The following is a 23,382-nucleotide window of genomic DNA, read 5'->3' on the forward strand; positions in this document are numbered from 1 at the left end:
TTTTTACTTAATTGCTTCTTTGATGATTGTGAAATACTTTTAAAGACTCCAATACTAAATGCAAATTTTAATATTTGATATTCATTTCATCCGTGGGAGGTATGTTCAAAATGCCAAAAGTAGGACAGGTTGATGAATTTCACTTCAGTAGAATTCCAAACACAGAACTGACTTTTGAGAGGCTAAAAGATAATGTTAACCTGATTCTGTTTACCTAATTATTTCTATTTCTCAAGAAGCTATATTCAATGGTGTTGGTTTGATACCTAATATACTTCCATGAAAATGAAGACATTTATAATAGAACAGTCAGGAGAATTGTCACCTGACATCTAGAACACGACTCTTATTCAAAAAGGAACATGCTTGTGATTTTTATTAACAAAAAATGTTTAAGTAACTAAAAGTGCCTTTTATTTGGAAAGAGGGGCAGGAAGTGTCTCTAACATGTCTTTCTTAGACGTCTTAATGCTTGTGACCTTGCTGAGCAGTAATGACTACAATTTCACCAATGACCCCTGGCCATTCCAGCTAGATTCTCTAGATGTCTGAAGAGAAAAATAGTCTCTGGGATTCAGACGATCCCATTTTTTTACAACAAATATATATATACATATATATATATATATATATATATATATATATATATTATATATATATTTGGAAAAGTTACAATGAAACAGGAATCAAAGATTGAGAGTCACCTTCAAGGATGACTGAAAGGGATGGTGAAGTAAATTGTTAACATGTACATGCTGCATGTGAAATTTTAAAATAAAATAAAATTACCCTGAAATTAGGCCATGGCTCCTAACTTGCTTGAAAACTTTCTGCAACTATCTCTATATTGCCAGTACAGTCCTTGAAAGTGATCAGAATACTGTTTTGAAAAGACAATAATATGAGAGGTACAGGCCCTGGATTTTGAAGAAAAGGAAAAGTACAACACACCATTAAAATGAAGGCTGTATAGACTAAGACGACTTATGCAGAAAAACAGAAAAAACTAACGAGAAACACAGATTTGTGAAATTCTATCCGCATGCAAGCACAGAGATGAGAGTAGTGAGGGAGAATCTAATAGAATGTGCAGGTAGAAACAAGCAACAATTACAGAAAACTCATCCGAAATGAGCACAGAGCTGAGTAGGACGAGCTGAAAGACCTTACATTGGCCTAGGCAAAGGCCATAAACGAGGCCCATACTTCATAAGATTCTGAGGCTTGTTGTCTGTTTAAATCAGCCAGTCCTATATCCAGGCTTCATGTATATTTTTATTCCAGTTTTATTACTATCTTGTGGTAAGAGGATCTTTGCATGAGTATTCCCTTAACTTCATGGCCTGTGCTTTGTCATATTAAAAATCTTCACCTTGATGTACAGCTATGTTACCAGTATGAGCACACCCACATGGATGAAGTTCTTTGCCCAAAGATGTGCACAACTGATTTCCTAATCAATTTTTACTGTTATCACTCCTGACTGTAACTAATAATAATATTTTTAAACAAGTTTTCAAATTAGGTTAGTACCATAGTAACCCACTAGACGTTACCAATTCTGTATCAGTCAGGAGGTGCTCCATTACACCCTAATAATAATGAAGTGACTCAAAACAACAGAGGTTTATTTCCTATCTGAAGCACGTATCTATTGCTCTTTCACATCGGTCCAGTCCCAGCACCCAGACTGACAGGGCAGACACTCTCTAGAATTGGCAGGTTGGTGAATAGTGATACTTAAAGCTTCCACCTAGAAGGGATGTGCATCACTCCCACTCAAAATTTGACTGATCAGTGCAAATCAGGTAGTCACACTCAGATTCAGGGGAGCAAAGAACTGCAATCCTGCCATGTGCCCAGAAGGAGAGCTGGAAATATTTGACAACAAAACTAATGGCTGCCACATGTTCCCAGATGAATTGAAGCAGTTAAACTCCCTGATGCTCCTGAAGTTGTATGCCAATACTAATAACAACAAAGCAAACTAAAACAAAAATATAAGGGATCCAGCCACTTGAAAGTAGGGATGCCAGATTCCCTTTCCAAAACACCCCCTCTTAACCTGCTGGTAACAAAACTGATGATGGCTCTTGTTAAAAATCACAGCCAACTGGAACATCGATTGGGCGAGATTCAGTGAGGAATATTGCAGTGCAAATTTGGAAGAAATTTGAACAGCCTTGCTACCGCGGACCATAATATCTTCTTCATACACTGAAGCTAAATCCCTTACGCACAAATAAAAGAGAAATAGCACTCAGGATTGGAATATTTGGGGGAGGGGTGTGTGTGAGGGTGTGACCCTGTTTAAAAAAGCATGACTCAATAATATTCCTGGGATTAATTACAAACAACAGATTCAAACAGAATAGTTGGGAAGCTAACATGACCAAACCTGGTTAACAGAGATTAATCATTGCCAGGCCACTAAAAACAAGACAAAATCCTAAGGCTCACCAAGAAGAAGCTGGTGGCTCAGGTAGCAGGGTCTTCGGTGGACAGCTGCTCCCAATGCCCCTCTCAGGGGTGGGACTCAGGATACTGAATGAGAGAAAGCCCCTTGATAAGAAGAACCTTGCCAACAAGATTGGCTAACCAAGATTCACTCCACAGTTTCAACAAATGTCTGCTCAGTTACCAATATATATTCCAGATGAATTAAAGAGCTAAAGTAATGTTTTAAAATAAGAATGTATAAAAACTGAGAAAAGTCTATTGGTCAATGTCTATTTGATTTTGGAGGGACAAGAACCCTTAAGGGAAAAAACAAAACAAATACAGAAAAAAGCGATGAGTTATATAGTATATTAAAATACCAGAATGTTTGGCTACAAAAAAAAAAAAATGAGGGAGGTAGTAAAATATAAATTAAACAAAAGAAAAGTTGAGGGGAATTCCAACATCATAGCACAGAATCTGTGTCATTGACATATGAAAAGTTTTTGCAGTTTAATCAGATGTCATAAATATCCCAACAGCAAAAAAGGCGGGGGTGGGAGGCTGCAGGCAGAACACTTGAATTAGGGGTCATTCCAAAAGTCCATAAATATGAGCCCTGTTGCCCATGTAGGTACTCCCTGTCATTGCTGGATCTCCCTGCTCTGTTGGCTTCTAACTGTTGGGTTACCCAGGGGCATTAACCTTGGCCTCTGTTTTTTATTCAATAAGTGCTCCTAGGTGACCTCACCCAATTCTAAGGCTTTAATCCCCAATCTGCCATCTGCTGCTGAATTAATATCTGATCTCTACCCCCAAACCTCAGATATTTGTATCTAACTGCTGATTCTAAGTCACCACAAAGTATCCAAAGGTACACTAAACTAAATAAAATCGAGCAGAACCCTGGATGCCTCCCCCCATTTCATACATCTAATCCTTCCCTAGTTCCCTCCATCTCAGTGTCTCACTACCGTCCCTTCCGAGTTGTCCAAGTCAGTATCTATTTGTCACCACGAGTCCACTTCCTCCCAAATCTCACAGCTTATATTCTATGCATTTTATGTTATTCCTCCAAAATCTATCCCAAATCTTTCAGGTCTGTTCAATTGCCCAGTTACCAACCAAGTCCAAGCCACCATCACCTCTGGCTTAGATTCTCCCAGCAACTCTCCCTCCTTGCAATAAAACAATGGGTGTTCCCATTTATAAAAAGTATATCAGATTATTCCATTCTCTCTTTAATATCTTCCTAGGATTTCCCATCACACTTTTTAATAAAAACTTAGCTCCTTATCTTAACTTAGAAAACCCACGTGCTATGAGCTGCTGCTTTTTTCTCTAATTTCATGTCATATAAATTTTATTTCTTCCATTATGCTCAGCTACACTGACCTTTGAATCCCTCAGAGGCACCCATTGCATTGCTGCCTGGGGGCTCTAATGAAGTAAATACTGGCAATATTTGCAAACAGCATTGAAGAGTATTAAACATTTTTATTTTATTTTATTTTATAATTCCTTTTCTGGAAATATCTGCTTTGAAAGAAAGTATAAACAGATTTACTAGTATATGTATATGTACATGTAAGTGCTAAATGTAAAATGCATAAAGCATTTTTATTATGTTGATAGAAAAGAAATAAGCCAAATATTCAATAGATGATGAAGTAAATAAGTTATAGCACTTTTAAATTTTGAAAGTGTGCATGAACCTATTTAAAATTAATGCAAAGTTGAAGGAAAGGAACACATGTAAATTGTAAGTCATTGGGGAGCAGTGCTCCTTGTTGGAAATATAGAGCCCACTTGGAGTATTTTAATCAGAAAAAAGGTGTATACTAAAAAATGCTTGGGTGCCCCGGAGTCTGTTAGAAGGCTAGAAAGCAAAATCCTAAAGCTAAGTAGCCAAACCCATTGCCCAACCATATCATTTGGGCCATTTTAGTGAAAACGCTAGGGCCTCTTCCTCAGCTTAAGATGCTCAGAACTGAACACCCACCACTGTCATGTCCAAGGACAGTGACTTCCACACTATGCTGATCAGAATATGACTACTGCACAAGTGGCACCTCCTTACTTCTCACTTCTCAATACAAATCTCACCCTGGAGATTCTACTTGGTGGAACCTGGGAGACATGGCTCTACTTTAGCTGCAAAGGAGCCTGGAGGTACAAACTTTATAGCTTCTACCTTGGAAAGGCAGGACTCATCATGCGGGGAATTATTAGGACTTAGGACGTAGGAAACATACTCAAAGATGCTGAGAGCCCACAGATGAAAACTATCCTTAACACTGTATATACAGAATTAGTGGCAATATAGAATATACATACATAGAAAAATTAGAGGGAAAATAAAGGAAAAGCATCCTATATAATAAAGAGGGAATATGCTAATTGGCCCTCGTGCCATTGCAAAGATGGCAGCACCCACAGCCAATAAGAAGGGAATATGCTAATTGACTGCCCTGCCCTCAAAGATGGTGGCACCCACAGCCACAAGATGGCGGCACCCAGTCCCCTCAGCCTTGCCAGGGAAGCAGGCATGCGGCATGGCTGGGCCTGCCCCCAGGCAGGCTGGGCCGCTCCGCGCGTCTGCCTCCAGAGCCCCCCAGTCCCCTCAAACCCCAGCCACCTAGGGCCTGCCCAAGGCGCAGGCAAGCCTCAGATGTCAGCTGCCCAGCTGCCCAGGGCTGGCCCGAGGCACAGGAAAGCCTCAGATGGTAGCTGCCCAGCCGCCCAGGGCCTCCCAAGGCTCAGGTAACCAGGGCTGGCCAAGGCTTGAGCTGCTGGCAGTGGCAGCAGCAGAAGTGTGATGGGGCGTCGCCTTTCACTTATCGCTGGGTCACCTCCCGCCTCTGAGGGCTCCTGGACTGTGAGAGGGGGCAGGCCGGGCTGAGGGACACCCCCTCCAGTGCATGAATTTTCATGCACCAGGCCTCTAGTGTATATGTGTGTGTGTATGTATAATATAGTATAATATATATAACTAGAGGCCAGATGCACAAAATTTGTGCACTGGCGGGGGTGGGGGGTGGTCCTTCAGCCCAGATTGCAAGAGGGCGTAAGCTGGGGGACCCCACTGGTGCAGGATTGGGGCTGGGGATGGATGGGGGAGGTTGGACAGCTGAGGAGGGACCATGGGAGGACTCCCAAGTGTGTCCAGCCCGTCTCATTCAGTCCCAATTGGCTGGACCTCAGCAGCAAGCTAATCTACCGGTCGGAGCATCTGCCCCCTGGTGATTAGTGCACATCATAGCGACTGGTCGACCAGTCGGCTGCCCCCTGGTTGTCAGTGCATGTCATAGTGAGTGGTTGAGCAGCCTTAGCATATGATTAGCATATTACACTTTGATTGGTTTAATGGCTGACTGGACGATGGGACACATAGCATATTAGGCTTTTATTATAGAAGATACACATATATTTTTAATTAAAAGAATGTTAGGTTTTTTTACCCAAAATTTTGTTGTTTTCCATCACTTAAAAAATGCATGTTCATTGTTGAAATTTTGAAAAGAACACAGATGTACAAAAAGAATATTAAAGTAATCCCTTTAGACACAGATAGTAACTCGATACATTTGATGTAGTTTCTCATTTTTTTCAAAATCACTATGTCTACACATATATTTTTAGAGTTTAAATTAGAGTGGATTTAATTCTTTTATCTTTATTTTTTCAATATTTCTTTTTTACTTATATTTTAACATTTTAAAATATTTATGCAATATCTTATTTTAAAAAGATAACTAATCCCACAGGTATATAAAATGCTCCTTATATCTGTGAGAAGAAAATGGAACATTCCCTATAGAACTGGGCAGAAAAAAACCAAAAATCTACAAAATAAGAAATTTGCAAATAGCTAATTACCTTGAACAATCCTCAATATTCCTAAAGTAAAATAAATGCAAATTAAAATGATTTTCCATGACCCAATAGTTGAGCTTCTGAGCAACACAAAATAAATTCAACACAAGTCAACACCTGAAGGTAACTTTCAAAGCGCACATGCAATCTATCCAACAAAGTGCCTGTCTCAAAGCTGTTAGAAAGAGGTGCTAACATTTCCCAGAAGAAGTGGAGAATCACTGCCCCCGACTGTTGTAAATGTAAATGTTATTTCATTAGATCTCCCCAAACATTCTTAGAAAGATGTGGTTGGTTTGGGTTATTCAATTAGCTTTCTCTGTAATTACATGCCATGCAAACATTTTCATTTTGTTATAACTTTAAAGAAGAATGCATAAGCACGTCTTGGACTAAGAATGGTTAAGTTTTATAAACTAACAACAGCCTGTTGTTTAGACAGATGAAGGATAACCTAATGAAGAATATGGATCATGTGGTTAAAATACAAAGAAAAACTTGGCAAGGACTGGCTTTGGTATTTTGACTTCTCACTGTGCACTAGCAACTCATAATTGTTATCAGATCCTGTTTTATGTTGAGTGGATATGGTCCAGAACTGTGAAAAATATCTTCTTTTATAGGAATGTGAGGGCAATCTGACTTGATCTGTCACCTGGATGACTGCCTTGGGTAATCTAGCTTGTTAGACAGGTGACACCCCTCCCTTCTCTATTATCTCAGAACTATATGCTTGGTCACCAAAAAAAAGAACTTCTCTAAATGTAGAGCAAAAGAGTAGCCATGACCTCTACCAGCCCCCATACTTCTCCTAGTCTAATAAATATCACTTAACCATGAGTCCTAAGCCTGTATCTTTAGTCTTTGTGAAAACATCTGCTGAGATAGTCAAGTAGTCATAATTTATGAATCATCTTATATTGAGCCAAAAGTTCAAGGTAAATGGTACCAAGATTTTTATTTGAACTTTTGTTTAATACTGTTTCTGTCATTTTTATGGAATACACTTCAATTTTATTGCTTGATTATCCAGTAAAATTGGGGGTTTTATATATACTATACCCTGGGATATAGTTTTCTACAGTGGAGTGGATTTATAATTAATGCTCTTATGTGGGATGAACATAGCAATTATAATTATCTAGTGCCTCCAAAAATATTCTTTTGTGCCTCTGCTCTCTTTCCTTGGCTCTCAACTACTGTGGAACAAATATACTCACTTAGGTGTCATACACCAAATTCAAAATAATTATTGCCCTCTCATTCTGCCAAACTTCTCTTTCCTGGGTTCTCTCTCTCAGGTAATCCACACAACAGCTTCAGGTAAATGCCGTGATTAATAGCATTTTCTCTCCTTTGGTCAATTGGTCCCCAATCTTTTTCCATCTTTGATCTACTTTCTCTGCAGAAGCCTAATTTCAGACCCTCAAAACTCATCAGTTAGGCTAGGACAATGGATCTTTGCAAAATTTACTTGTAATTGGAAGAATCAGAATTTGAGATAAAGACTTTTAAAACCTGGGCTCTTAAGCCCTGTTGAAAACAGAAGTAGGATCTATATAATGAAGGTCAAGGACTTCGAATTTTAGTATATTCTCAATAGAAGTGTTACCAAAGTTGGTTTTTGTTTTACCAAATTAGTTTTAAAAGATTAACCTAGAATTATTACATAGAATGTATGGTATAAAAGCATACCACAGTCAGGAAAAGGAAGAGAAGTTATAGTAATTAGGGCATGACATGATTACCGTCTAGCTATAATAGTTTTCATGGGGAAATTTAGGTAAAAGGGTGAATCAGAAAGTAGATTACCTGACAAAATTGAGAGATAGGCTAACACAGTATATTGGTTTCCTAATTGTTCTATTCAAATATCAATATACAATAAAATACTTCATTTTTTCTTCCTAGATATATAGTACCTACTGATTAAATAGCCATACTTGTAGTTAATGACATTGCCCAATTACAAATTTAAATTAAATGTCACACCAACCATCAAAAGCAAACTATTTGTGATATTTAAAGGTTTAGTTTTATGTTTGAAAAACACACCAATGCTTTGGATTCTATAAAGCTCTTCAAACATGTCTCTTCCACATTTATCATTTTGTTCAGCAGAGTTTTGTTTGGAAAATGTCTGTGATAGCCAAAAACAAAGTTCCAGATGGAGGAGGTGAAAATAGACATATGTTCCAGCTGTTTTTAATCACTCTTTTTTTCTGGCTGTGGTTAAAATGAAAACACACCCTTTAAAAGAAAGAATCGTCACCCTTCAAATGTACGGGTTCATACAGTGGCCACTCACAAAATGTCTCTTCTTTTAAGAGTTGCATGTGTGCATGTACATGCTTGTGAGTATATGTGAAGGCATCTCTGAGTGTGCATGCATGTGTGAGTTTGGTGTGCATGAACAATTTCCCTGAGTAGAACTTCTGCACGTCTGTATGACTGCTTACATGTATTTCCAACTCCCTACTAGACATGCGTTACATAAAATCCTAAATTCAAAAAATTCCTCTGGGTATTATTATGTTGAGGTACCTGAAGCAGGTGGATCTTACTTATTTTTAGCAGATTTATAGTGCCTTTGAGTGCTCAAAATGAGCACTTCTTTTTAAAAAAATATGTTTTTATTAATTTCAGAGAGAGGGAGAAAGAGATAGAAACAGCAATGATGAGAATAATTGACAGGCTGCCTCCTGGGCGCCCCTACTGGGGATTGAGACCACAATCCAGTCATGTAACCTGACAAAGTATCAAACCATAATCTCCTGGTTCATAGGTTGACTCTCAACCACTGAACCACACTGGCCGTGCAAGAGGAGCAACCTCCTCCTTTACCTCCTAAAATCCCTGGACCACCCATGATGAACATACATTGCCCAAGGATTTCTAGTGTGGGAAACCGCCCTCCTACCTCTCATCCCTTGCACCGTTAGAGTGGCAATTGATGGCTGCATACAGGGCTCTTCTGGAAACAAGTTCCCACAGGCCCTGAGCCTGTGATGCTCCACACCTTTCTTGGGGCACAGGCTGCACTCCACAAGCTCAGCCATAGCCATCAGGATCCCCTTCCTAAGACAGCAATGTCACCTACAGGACAGAGCTAAGGTTGGGCCCTCTGCAGTACCCCACCCACAGGAGATGGTAGCTTCTTCTGTCCTCAACCCGTTGCCAGGTAACAAGGTGCAGAAGAGGTCACACCTCTTAGCTACCTAGAGAGACCATTGGGATCAAATGAGTGAACAACATCGGAACTACCCATGATGGAGCCTCCTAGAGAGCTGCTGCTTTTCAGTCCTTGATTTAGACATCCTTTAGAAAGAATGGGATACAAGGGTCAGCAACATCAGCTGAACTCTAGGCAGGCATCTTACCCTGGCCAACAATTGGCTCCATCTGTGCATTGGTACAGACTTTTGGGCCATTGCCAATGGAACCAGCCACGGTCCACTCCTGCCTATGGTAGGAACAGCAATTACTTACCCAAGGTTTCCCAATTTGAAAAAAAATAACCATGGGAACTTCTTGTTTCACAAATACCCAAAATATACATCAAGATTTCATATTAAAGCCGAAAAACAGGCCAGCCTCACTTGATCCACTTTGGAGTTGCAGACATTAAGAGTGACCATTTCATTTCTAAAATACACAAAGCTGAGCCCCTGAACAAGGTGTTCAATGGAACTTTCACCCCCTTACCAGTGAGGCTACAGGCTTCATAGGGCACCATTATGCCACACATAAGCAAGTTAAAATTTAATTAAATGAAACATGCAGGGCATAGTTCCATTATTAATCAAACATCAGGGGAATTATTATAAAGAGTCTGATTCCATCTTTGATGTTTGATATTCGAAAACTTTGAAGCCTTACCCTTTCGCCCCAGGTTTGGACTGATTGATAAGAAAACACAGATGCGCCCTCCTTTGGTACTGGCAGGAATTTCCAAACATGTGAAAAACTCCAGCCCACAGTTAAAAATCTTCACTTCAGTCCCACTCCCTAATCACAGTAAAAGCCAAGACAGTCTCCTTTCCTCTCTCTCTCAAGTCACTGCCCTATCTCCCCAGAAGCTCTCATTAAGTGACTGATAAACTTGTTCACACCTGCTCAGACATTCAGTGGGTCATCAGTCTTGACATCCAAAGCAAATTTTGGGTGTGATGACCCAAACCTATTTTCTCCTAAACCTCAATTCAGATCTCAACAAACAGTGAGATCTTCAAAGCTTGGCTTGAGGATTATTTAAGCCACCCTCAGAGAATTTTGCAATTTTCACTGTAATTTGAGTCTACTGAAAATTGGAAATTTTCTGAATTCTCTATTGCAAAAGGGATTATCAACTAAGAATAGTTGTTAGGCTGTCTTTTCCTTTTCTGTTTCTCAAATTAACTACTTGTGAATGTATTTTTCATCTGTCAATTCCAGGAGAAAAAAAAATGAGGGAGAGCCCATGCCCAAGTAGAGCCACAATTCCTATTTCTTTGCAACCTGTTTAGCTACGTTGCTACAGAAACAGCTAAATTACTATATTAGGCTTCATCATGAATTAAACTAACATGTTTAAAATTGGAGGTATTCTGAGCTGGGTGTCCCAAACATTCCTAAACAGTTCTGAGATCGGAATTTGAATGACTCAGATGTTCAGGACTGAACTTTCTTTTCTCTCAATCTGGCATATCACTTACTTCTTTTCAAGGATTTCATTATTCTTGTGTTTGTTAAATGCATAGATTTGTTTTTTGGTGCAGAATTTAATTTTGTTTGTTGGTTTAAGAAAATCTAGATGAATAAACGTAAACTAAATAGATGCATTTTATGTAATTCATATATTACAATTATGTAAATTAAATATTTGCATAATTTGGTACCAAATTGCCAGATACATTTCTAGTGCATTGGAGAAATATGTGGTTTCTTAGCATCTGATCTGATGGGCTTTCCTTCCCAGCTGCACTGGAATCCCTTGGGTGCAACTATAAAAATTTGGGAGAAAGAATATTCATTCCTTTCAAATTTATTCAGAGGCAATAAAAATTATTTTCAAGCATCAAGAATTTTTACACCATTTAAAAACTGCAAAAAGTCATAAATTATCTTTAAAATTAACAATTGAGATAAAAAATTTCCATCTAAAAATGTGGATTCCAGAGAACTATTTTCATATTCATTCTTTTAAATGAATACTGTAGTGATTGGCTGCATACTTCCTGGAAATTTGTCTTATCAAAAAGCTTTTCACTGCCCAGCCAGCATGGCTCAGTAGTTGAGCATTGACCTACGAACCAGAAGGTCACCATTCCATTCCTGGTCAGGGCACATGCCCAGGTTGAGGCCCAATCCCCAGTAGGGGGCATGCAGGAGGCAGCCAATAATGATTCTCATCATTGATGTTTCTCTCTCTCTCTCTCCCTCTTCCTTGCACTCTGAAATCAATAAAAATATATTTTTTAAAGTTTTCACTAATTTCTACTAAGAAAAATTATGTGTATACATGCAAAAGTAAATCCAAACCATGGTGAGAGAGAAAATTTACAGAAAACAACTACACAAAGGCAAAACACTGACAAAAAACAAAACAAAAAAACAATATGCTAGCAAACTATTTTCTTCTTTTGGTGCAAAAGACATTAAATCTCATAGTTTAGATGCAATCATTTTTTTCATCCATGAAAGTTTTGTATGAGGCACTGTACTAAAATAGAGACAAAAAGTACATTTGAGATTACTAGGGCCTGGGGAAGGAGGGGCAAATGGGGAGTTATTGCTTAATGAATTGAGTTTCTCTTTGGGGAAATGAAAAATTTGGGAAATAGTAACAGTTGTACAACGCTGTAAATGCAATTAGTGCCAGTAAATAGTACAATTAGCAATAGTAAAAATGGCAAACTTTATATTATATCCTTTTTATCGCAAGGAAAAAAAAGGTACCAAAGAAAGCACATAGTGAGTTATTTTTAGTGTTTGTATTTGCATAAAGAAACACTGGAAAACAGATAAGAAACTAATATAAGTGGTTTCTTATAAGTAACATGAATAGTCAGCCATATACACTAATAAGTTTGAACTAGTTATAACACAAAAATTCCCTGTCCTGGTGACAAGTGGCCACTCCTCAATTCCCTGAATTTTCTCTACCTCTGCTTTTATCCCAGGGTACCAGACTCCCCCAAGATCTAGCAAGTGAAGTGTTAACCTGGAAAAGTAGGGGTATGGCAAGCTAGCTTAGAATGAAGTGGGATGGTAACAGAGTGGAAGGGCAACTTCGCATACTAAATCTTTAATATCCTTTTGACTTTTGAGCCGTCTAATCTAATAATAAACAAACATGGTAATTGACCATACCTTTGCTACGCTTCCCATTGGCTAATCAGGGCGATATGCAAATTAACTGCCAAATAAGGTGGCGGTTCACCACCAACAAAGATGGCAGCTAATTTGCATGCTGCAGGCAGGGTAGGATAGCGCAAGCCGCCATCCAGGCTCCTGTGTGCTACCCGGGGGCGGGAGGGGGCTGGGGCGAAGGCAAATGGTACCAATTTCCTCGCCCGAGCCCTCGCCTGCCCACCAGAAACAGGCAGGGCCCACTCCGAGAGAGAGAGAGAGAGGGAGAGAGAGAGAGAGAGAGAGAGAGAGAGAGAGAGAGAGAGAGAATTTGGCATCCCGCATCCCACCCTGATTGACCACTGTGATTCCAAGCCAGCGAGGGCTGCCTTCAGGCGGAAGCTACAGGACCCTCACCCCCATCCCAGGCCTGAGAGCACAGTGCTGGGCAGGGGCATCCATGGGTTCGAGAATGCAGCGCGAGGGGCCGGCACGACATTGGGGGGAGGGGGGGGCTTTGTTTACACCGCCAAGTTCCCCACTTCTGCCCTGGCCTACACATGCCTCCTCCTTCCCCTCAGAGGCCCAGCTCCTGCCTACATGCTTGCTGGGCAGACTCAACTGCACTGGGGAGTGAGCCATGGTGATGAGGATGGCCACTTCCTGGGATGAGACGGTCAGACCATGGTGATTCATGAGGGCGATGAGGCCCATGGGGCACGCGCAGCCCTTGGGTAGTGGGGGTGGCAGGCCAAGCCGAGTCTGGCTTCAGTGGGACCAGTGGGAGCCCGAGGCCACCCCAACCCCCACAGGTCCCAGGCGGATGGTGGCTCAGTGGAGAGCAGTGTCTCCATGCATGGTGCCCAGGGGCGGCTGTGAGCTGCTGCAACCCTACCCCACGCTTCACGGAGAGGGAGAAGGCTTGCAGCCACCAGCACCCTAGGCTGCACCACCTGTACCTCAGCCTGCCAGGTTGGCAGGGTCCAGAGCAGGTGAGCTGCTCCCTTCCCCCAGTGGTAGAACAGGGAGGAGAGCGCTGGGTGCAGGGAGGGAACCTCAGCTGGGATCCTCCTGGTGTGGGGAAGGGGCCCAGCCTGGGCCTGGTGGGGAGCTTAGGAAGTCTGGCTAAGCAGGCGCTGGTTCATACCAACTCTTACTCTGCCATCTTCCTCCAGCTCTTCAAGCTAGCCCCCCTGCCCCACCTGTCTGGGGAAATGGGCTCTGGGTGACCTCCCTGAGCTCAGACTATGGACCCAGAGACCTCAAGGAAGAGTGCCCAGCCATGCCCGGGCAGGGGCCAGTGCAGAACTACCAGGGCAGCGTTGCTTCGGTGTCTCCATGAAGTTTGCAACTGACCCAAGGAGGAAACCTGAGAGGGGAAAGGCTGGGAGGCAAGAATTGCCAGCACTTTAGCCACTTGAAAACAGCTCCACTTGGAATGTGAGGCAGCTGTATGTTCAGCTGAGAAGTGAGGGGGCTGAACTCCACTGTCGCTGGGCTCCTGTCAGTCCGAGGCCCAAGCGTCCACCACGACAAGGGGAGAACAGAGCAAGGGGCCCGGAGGAAAGGAGGACAATTGAAGAAAACCGTGTCTAGACTTTCCCCAGCCTCTCCTTTCTGCTGCCTACAGGAGCTCCAGGCCCGGCCACAGTTCTGTGTCCACCTTTTAGTCCCCTATTCTCCAACCACAGAGGAAAGAAATAAGGAAGGAGTCTGTGCTGCCTTCAGAAAGTATCTATATACCTGATCGGCCAGTTGCCTTCCACAGAGGGAGGCCAGACTGCGGCTTAGGCCCCACAGGGACATCAGTAGGACATCCTGTGAGGGCTCCCAGACTGTTAGAGGGGGCAGGCTGGGCTGAGGGATGCCCCCCAAGTGCACAAATTTTTGTGCACTGGGCCTCTAGTCTATAATAATAAAAGCATAATGTGCTAATTAGATCAAACAGCCAGACGACCTTCCGGACAAAGCGGGGGCTGCAAGGGTCAAGCCTCTTGCACGAATTTCATGCATCAGGCCTTTAGTGTAAATATATTATTCATTTTATAGTAAATTTAAAACTAAATAAGGAAGAGAATGGGGAGCAGTAAGAGAGGGGATAATGAATATGAGGAGGGGAAAAAGAAGAGTCCACCTGCTGGAAAAGGCAATTAAGAGAATTTTAACAAAACAAATGTGTACTTGTAAACCACAAGGAGCTCAGGGAATTGCAAGTTTTATAGAGAGTTTTAATATAGAGGTGGAGAATAGAAGATGAGGTTATGTAGGTACATTTGGGCCAGATATTAGAGAACCTCTTTGTGGTCTTAATAAATTTAAACTATTCCTATGGTACTGATTAATCATTTAGTGAGTTTTTTTAATCAGGAAAATTGAACAGATTTGTATATTAGAAAAATAATTCTGACAACTATATGGAGAATGCACTGAAGAGAGAAACTAGGAGTGGAGGTGGTCATGAGATGAAAATAAGAAGTCATGGTCAGAAACTATTGAAGAAGAAAGAGCTAATGGTCTTTGCCGAAAGAATAGTTAACTTGGGGTTTAGTTTTTAAAAAGGAGGAACAAAAGATGACTATGACTTCTAGCTTAGTTGACTAAATGAGTACATTGTGACCTTTAATGGGGGAATTCTAAATGGCAATTATTCAGAATTTTGATTATGTGAGATGCCAAAGATAAAGCATGACATAATGTGTAGTTCAAATAAATAGTTACTATGCAAATGGTAATTATTTGATTTCCATTTTACTTGACTGACTTCATATGAGGGAATATGCTAAGTTTTGTAGGAGAAAGTATTTTTATACATAAATGAAAATCTAAAATCAAATAGTATTGGAATGTTATAAAGACTATTATAACTGATTTTCACAAATTTCTTTTCGACTGGGATAGCTTAGTTGTTAGGCATGAGGAGAAATAGCCTCTAGGTATTGTTACAAATTATAGGATTTGTATTTTTATAGAAAATGAATTTCTCAGAATGCCAACTAACACTTTTTTCAATAAATGTATTTTCAAAATGCCATGGTATTTTCAGGGATGATATTGTTTCATCAGAATGGAAATTAGAATGAGTAAGAGAAGTTTCATAAAATAAGGCCCCCAAAATGGCTTTTCAGGTAATTTATTCAAGCATTCTTCCCTCAATTTATACATATACCTCCACCTTCCCCCTCTCTTTTCCTCTACAGCTGAACTTCAAGAAGTAGTCTATATTCATATTTTTCATGTCCTCACATTTATTCCTCAACTTACTTTGCCTGTCTGGCCAATTTCTGTAAGTGAAATGGCTGTTGCTAAGATCAACAGAGCCTAAGGACATGACTAAATATCTTACATGAATTCTCTGTTGCATTTGCGTGCTTAGAAAACCCATCTTTCTTGATATTTTTCTCTCTTTGCTCTCTGTGACACTACACAATCCTGGTTTCTTTCATCCTTTTATGATAATATCTTCTTAACCTTTGGTGGCTTATTCTCCTCTATTCAGCCTTTAATTGCTGAATTTCTCAGGAGTTAGTTATACCTCTTATTCACTTCTCACCCTATCCTCTTCCCAAAGAACTTACATCTATGACTTCAATTTCCAGCTACATGCAATGATCTGTGGCCCCTTCCCTTTATTTCAAATATACAGGCCAAACCTTTTCTCCAGACTGCAAACACAAACAACCCAATGTTTCTCACCCTCTCAAAGTGGATGTCTCAAATATATCTCAAACCAGTCATGTCCAAATAATCACGCTGCTAATCACTTCTATCAAACATGATCCTCTTCTAATGTTTCTATATACAATTTAATGAAATTATTATTCATTCAGTACACAAGTCAGAAACTCAGTAACACTTTTAGCATTTACCTTTCATTCGATCCCCATACCCATTTCTTCACCAAGACTGTCAATTATTACTTCCTTAAGTATCTCTTACATTTCTGTACTTCTATCTGTGCTGTCAAAACCCTAGTCGAAAACTACCAGCATCTCTCTCCAGGATTGTTGTAAAAACTTTGTAACGATTCCAACTACCATGTTGCCCTCTATAATCTGAAAAACACACCAAATCAAAAGTTCTTAGTCCTCAAATCTGTGAAGGAAGCATAGTACATTTTTAAGTTAGGTTCCAAAGTGCTTGTAGAAATGATGACCAGTATTCAAATACACAACAAAAACATCTATCCACGTTACACATTATCATCAATAAACAGCATCTCCTGTTTGGTTGGAGTCAGTGGTTTGAGAGGTGGTAGAGCAAACAGTGAATGACAAGCGCTATTTCCATTCCGCTACATCTTCTGCTCTGGATCTGACCTTTCAAAACCAGACTCTCTCTTCTGGCTTTTCTCATTCAGCCTTTTCCAGATTATTCCGGGGTCATCTGAAAGCCTGGGAAGGCCCCGATGCGCTTCTCCAATAAAGGTAAGAAAGTCTTTAGTATGAAGATGTTCATCTATTTTCTCTTGGAGGAGAAGTGACTCCAGTAAAGTCTTCTTTCGTTTCAGGAAGGCAGATTGAGCCAGTTCCGCTCTTTTTCTGTTACAATCAGGGCACCTAGAAGGAACGTGTTGCCTAACTGTTGCCGCCTGTTTTAGTGTTGCCATCAAGTTTTTAAAATGGATTCTGTTCACAAGCTCGTCGGGGGCAGTACAGTTGATGGCATCCATCTCTGAAGCCTCTGCATCCGATCTAAGCTGCAGCTTCTTATGTCTGCTGCTCTTCATCTCTTTAGAGGTTGCTCTGTGGTGCATCAGGTTTACCTTAACGGTGCAAAAAGTCTGCAGGGCATGCATTTGTTCATCAGACACCGGAGTGATTTCTGTTTGAGGGTGAGCGTCTGGTTGGTACCCTCCAGAGTTAGTTCCTTTCCCCTTGAGGTAGGTGATTCTTTTCTGGCTAAACCTCCTTTCTGAAAGCTCAGATTGTTTATCTTGACATTCCAAGCGTGCAGTGGGCTCTCCACTCTCAGGATTGCCCCCAGACACCTGAGGCGAGGGCAGCTGTCCTCCAGGGGAACTGAATGAACATGAAGTCTGTACCTCATCAGAGAAGGACTCGAAGGTCTCCTGAGAAAGGTCGTCCATGGCCCTGATGTCCGTTTGGGCCAATTCACGTGGCTCCTCGGGTTCCCCAGCTTCTAGGCGGCTGGCCATCACACGGCATCAGACTCGGCTCCTCATCTGCTTTGCTTTGGTCAAGACTGGCTCAGGAACTGGTCAGGCCTGAGCCAGGGAGCACCGGACCCTGTGGGACTCCGCAGCTCAGCCCGGCTCCTCTTCCGGGCGGCGGGTGACGCCTTTTCGCTGCCTTGGCAACGCAGGTCGGGCATGCGCACTGGGTCCGGTGCAGCGCTCCTCCCCTCCCCGGGCCCCACTGCGCAGACTCCGCCTCCGCAGGTCTCGCACTGGTTGCGCAGCGCTTTCTCCCTCGTCTCTGCGGCTGTTTTTAGTACAAAATCTAATAATCCTTGAAAAGGGGTGCAAACACCCTTTCCTCGGGGGTCAAAGAAGAGCACGTATGTGAGTCCAACAGGGAAAGGCAGTCTCCGTCTAACCCGAGAAAGTAGTCTCCCCAAAATAAATATGATTTAAATTATTAAAAATAAATAAATAAAAATCCCTGTTGGCCAGAACGCACAGGCAGAAACACGGAAACGTGTCTGCTCCTCCTACAGCCAGAGATCACCTCCTTGTAGACCCTGCCTTAGGAAAGAATAGAAATGATGAGCCCATCCTGTAAACCTTGCGTGGCTCCCCCGCCTTTCTCCAGCCTCATCTCGCCCAACTCTGTGTTCCCAAGACTTTGCCGCGTTTCTCAGATCACAGGTTCTCGGGGGCCCCTCCCAATGGCACATCAACACCGCTCTTCCCTCTGTTTGTGATCAATGACTGATGCTCCTCCGAGTCCCTTTGCCCTGGGAAGGGTTGCACACCCACCGCAGCTCCCAAACACTCTGCACCCTTTCACAGCTTGCAGCCAGGTCTGAGTATTGGATGACTATTAGCAAATCGCGCCACTCAGTTAAAATCTCCATGAGAGCAGACACCATGGCAGTGCTGCCAGGCACAGAAGGTAGTAAATAAATCAATCTCTGTTGATAGAGTGAGCTGAAACAGAAATAAGCATTCCCTCTCCCGGGTCCGTGGGTTTTATGGAATAGGTATGACCAGCTCAAGGAACTTCAGTCTGTTCCTCTTCCCGAACCCCCCAAATTCAGCTGTTACTCATGGCATATCCTTTTACAACAGCTTTTAAAAATCACAGTAAAGTGTACGAACAACTGTTCTCAAAAATTGTAAAACTTATCTATGGAGACTGACTTTTTCTAGGTCTTAATAAATATCTGAGTCTTAGTCACTTATTTCAGATATTTCAGAATGGCAAGAGAATGGGCATCCTTGCTCCATTCTGTGTGCGTGTGTGTGTGTGTTTGTGTGTGTGTGTGTGTGTGTGTGTGTGTGTGTGTGGTGGTGGTGGTGGTGTTATTCAAGTCTAGCCATATATATTTAATATTATTCCAAAAATGTTCACCTTGGCAAAGAGCCAAAAGTCTGCAATGTTCAAAAAACATCTTTCTAATATGAGCAAGATTCATAACTAAGAAAAAAAGATTCCAACTTCATGTATTCAAACCGAATTATATATCATCATAAACTGTTGATCTTTAAAAAGAGGTATCAAATAATTTGTAGATAGTCTCAAGTAATTTCCACCATCTCAAAGGCTCAAGATTTTCTATCTTAATGTTTATTTTAACACCTTCCTCGTTCCCTGAATACACCTAATTAATCATAACACACATTATCCCCCAAAACACTGAGCAAGATAGCTATACTTAAAAAATAATGTATATTGACATTTTCTAATATGCTAACTATCTTTAAGGATAACTTTGTCCCAGAAGCAGGTAAGTTTGGGAGGAATATCCTGTAATTATCCAATTTCTTTGCAATAACTAACATGACCTAGTAAACTGTTTAACACTCCAAAATGTATAATCTAAGGAAGTAAAATAGCTCAATAGTACTATCATTATCAAATAAGATTCATAAAGACAAAGGTCAAAGCTTGGTTTTAAAGATAGAATCTATGACCCTTTGTACAAACCTTACATTCTTTACTTTCATTTCTAAGTCTATCACAGAATAAAGTTTAAAGGAAACACTACTTAAAATCCACACTCTTTTGTTATCTTTTTTCTATATATGAAATAAAAGTAAAATTTGCCTCCAATCTTCCTTCTATATGAGAATTTTCAGTGATACGTATGTAAAAATAAAAATCTCAGACCATTATATAAGCACTCCTGGCAAGAAATCTATATTCCATATTGTTAAGAGAGATTGCTAAGAGATCTTTGAACAAGTATAATGTCTTACACTATTTTTCAATTAGATGTTTCAAGTGAGAAAATAAAACAGGAATGCATAAAGGGGGAAAAGGGTGGAGAGTTGCAACTCTTATATCTTACCTAAAATCTCTTTATACTACACCACTGAATACAAATCACTCCAACTTGCTATACTGAGAGCAGATTGAATCAAGATTTGCAAGAAAAAATATAGTACGATATTTTAAGCATTCTATTTGCATTGTTTTTATCAGTAAAAGAAAGACCAAGGGATTGACAGAAAATACTCATAGCTTTCCCAGAAAACTCAGAGTAACATTTCAGTGTCTCAATAACTTTGTTTTATAATCACTTACTCTTTATTTAGCAACTATCCATGAACCTTGGTGGAATCATTTTTTTTTGTTGTTTTGGCAAAACTAAAACTAATTATCTAAAACTAAAATTAACTAAAACCAAATTACTCGATCAATACTCAGACATACAAAGTGCTGCATTTTTATTTCTTGTTATAAATGCAATCTTCTTTATAAGGTCTCACCCATTTTGCCCATTTTGGTAGCTATGAAAAACCATTAACTTGATGATTAGTAATGTCCTAGACATTTTCATGTCAGTCTCATTTTGGCAAATAATCAACGCTAAATTAAACTCCCTGGTGAACTATTTCTTCCTTCCCAAGATGGTGTGTGCATAGAGGGAAAACCTTTAATATCTTTGGGGCATTTGGTGTTTAGGGCCCTAACTCGATGCGTTATCATTCTGCTGGCCTTCATGGCATAGTGCATGCGTCCTTGGGTTTGTGCTGTTTTAACCAAAGTGCAAGTAGTCAGACTCCTTCCAGGTTCCTGACAAAGGCCAAGGCTAGTGGAACTTGTCAAAACCTCTCCTGGCTATCTTGACACCCACTTGTCTTGACATCTACTGGTACTTTGGTTCGCTCTTGGAAGCTGGCTCTGCTTCTTTCAAAATCCTGCTGAGAAATGGCAGAGGAATAAAGGAATGTGCTCTGGCACTCACAGCATAGCCTAGAGCCTTGCCGTTTCACCATCTCTCAGGAGACTTCCTCTGGCAAGCTGTTCCTCCAGAAATTCCAAGCATCTTGACATCTCTTAGGGACCCATGGGAATGCCGGGGTCCTTTGTAGACCACATTGTGGCGGGGGCTGCCTGGGGTGGGAGTAGGAGGGGATAGGAAGGAAAGACACGAATCAGGCGTCCCTCCCTAACCACGCTATGGCACTCGTTTTATTGTCCTGCAGTCATCGTTTCTGTCCTCAGAGGTCTTAACGGGGAGCAGAGCAAAAGCTCTTCTTCCAGCTTTTCCTCAATCATCAAATACGCTTTGTAGCTTGAAGGCTTAGCCCCAGAGAAGGGATCAAAGCAAACCAGTCTTCCTGCCTGATTTCCTTTCTCGCTCATCTCTGTCTTTGGAGGGAGACAGGCACACTTTCTGCTTCTTCAGGTCTGGCAAGCACTTCTCCCCGGTTCCATAGCGTCCGCCTTGACAAGGTGGCAGCTGGCCTGTACCCCTTCCTGGAGCCATTGTGCTGAACAGGGTACCAAGGTGAAATCGACTTTATGAATAAGAGAAATGACGTTTACAGATCCTTCAAAAGTAGTCTACCCTTTACATAAATTCCACGGCACTGTACTTGCTTCTGTAGTCCAAGCAAAATGAAATGTTATTTCCTCTCCTAAGAGGCTAAGTGAGTGCGTCAGAAATCTCACCGTGAGAAATCATTTTTGTGGAGTGAAGAATCTTATATCACTTTTGAGAAAAAATGATTTTGACATACAGTGCAATAATTGTTCCTTATTTTAAAAAAAGGAAAAAGATTTTACATCTCAAATAGCCCAATCTTTTCCGTCTTTTTTCCTTCAGTTTTATTATTTTTTTAATTGATTAATTGCCTTCTGAAGAGCTGCTTTTACTTTAATAGCTATTGTTTCACAAAGATCATATGTTTACTGTAGATACTTAAAAAGATAAAGATACGAGGGGTCCCGGGTTCAATTCCAGTCAAGGGCACATACCTGTCTTGCGGGCTTGATCCCCAGTGGGGGGCATGCAGGAGGCAGCCAATCAGTGATTCTCTTGTCATTGATGTTTCTATCTATCTCTCCCTCTCCCTTCCTCTCTGAAATCAATAAAAATATTTTAAAAAAATAAAATAAGATAAAGATAAGCCACAAATATTGATTTTAAATAAAAGTTACCTGAATTTTGACCTCCCAAAGATAATCACTATAAACCAGTGGTTCTCAACCTTGGCTGCACATTAGAATCACCTGGGAATCTTTTTAAAGTCCTGATTTCTGGGCCTCATCCTCCAGAAATATTTTCCTCAATATTTTTTCTTAATAAAAACTAGATTATATTGAATGATGGGTTTATGAACAATGTATTATATGAACATTTTCCATTCAATTTATAAAAAATTCTTTTCACATAATTTTATTTTATTTTAATATGTTTTTATTGGTTTCTGGAGAGAAAGGCAGGGAGAGCAATAAAGAGATAGAAACACCCATGAGAGAGAAACATAGATCAGCGGTCACCCGCATGCCCCCTAATGAGGACTGAGCCCACAACCCGGGCATGTGTCCTGACTGGGAATCAAACCAGCTACCTTTTGGTTCAGGGGTCAAGGCTCAACCATTGAGCCATACCGGCCAGGCTCAAGATAATTTTAAAGGCCTTATTGCATTATTTGATTTAAACACAGGTATTTCCAGTTTTTTGCTTCTAAAAACTATTGGAATAAACAGTCCTCTAGTTAAATTTTTATACACATTCATAGCTATATGTTTAGGATAAATTCTAGAACTTATAATTGATAAGTCAACATGTATGCATGTATGCATAGCCCTTGCTTAGTTGGTTGGAACACATCCTGTACAGAGAAAGGTGGTGCTTTGGATTTCCGGTGAGGGAAACACCTAGGTTTTGGTTTGATCCCCAGTCAGGGCACATACAGAGGAAGCCATTCAATATTCTCTCTCTCACATCAATGTTTCTCTCTCTCTCTCTCTCTCTCTCTCTCTCTCTCTCTCTCTCTCTCTCATCAATAAACATATTCTTGGGTGAGGATTACAAAGAAAGAGTATATACAATTTTAAGGCTTTTGATATATCTGTACCTCCTCCTCACTTTAATCTGTTCCTGAATATTAAAAAATCCAAAGTATGTCAGAGGAAAGGTGGGAGCGGTGGTGGAGGGAGAGATTACCTTTAACTGGGAAATTTATATGCATATATTCATAGTTCATGGACACAGACAATAGTGTGGTGAAGGCTTGGGAGGGAAAGGTAATATTTTCAACAATAAAGGTAGAATTATTTTAAATCTAAAATATAATTTATTATCCCGAAGTACTCTAGT

The 23,382-nt window shown here is 40.7% G+C and overlaps 1 protein-coding gene across 1 annotated transcript; it reads right to left on the reverse strand.

Annotated features, from left to right (window-relative positions):
* Nucleotides 1–15,540: 15,540 nt before the first annotated feature.
* On the reverse strand, nucleotides 15,541–17,928 carry LOC308514437 (uncharacterized protein C8orf48). Its single transcript, XM_081084606.1, has one exon. The coding sequence runs from the start codon at nucleotides 17,798–17,800 to the stop codon at nucleotides 16,937–16,939; it is 864 nt and encodes a 287-aa protein (XP_080940732.1). The 5' UTR covers nucleotides 17,801–17,928; the 3' UTR covers nucleotides 15,541–16,936.
* Between the last annotated feature and the right edge of the window lie 5,454 nt (nucleotides 17,929–23,382).

The sequence above is a fragment of the Myotis nattereri genome (genome assembly GCF_964212035.1).
Source record: "Myotis nattereri genome assembly, chromosome: 2".
Taxonomy (NCBI): domain Eukaryota; kingdom Metazoa; phylum Chordata; class Mammalia; order Chiroptera; family Vespertilionidae; genus Myotis; species Myotis nattereri.

Bases quoted from the DNA above. Each gene is read 5' to 3' on its own strand.
- LOC308514437 (XM_081084606.1), bottom strand. From the start codon at position 17,800: ATGGCCAGCCGCCTAGAAGCTGGGGAACCCGAGGAGCCACGTGAATTG.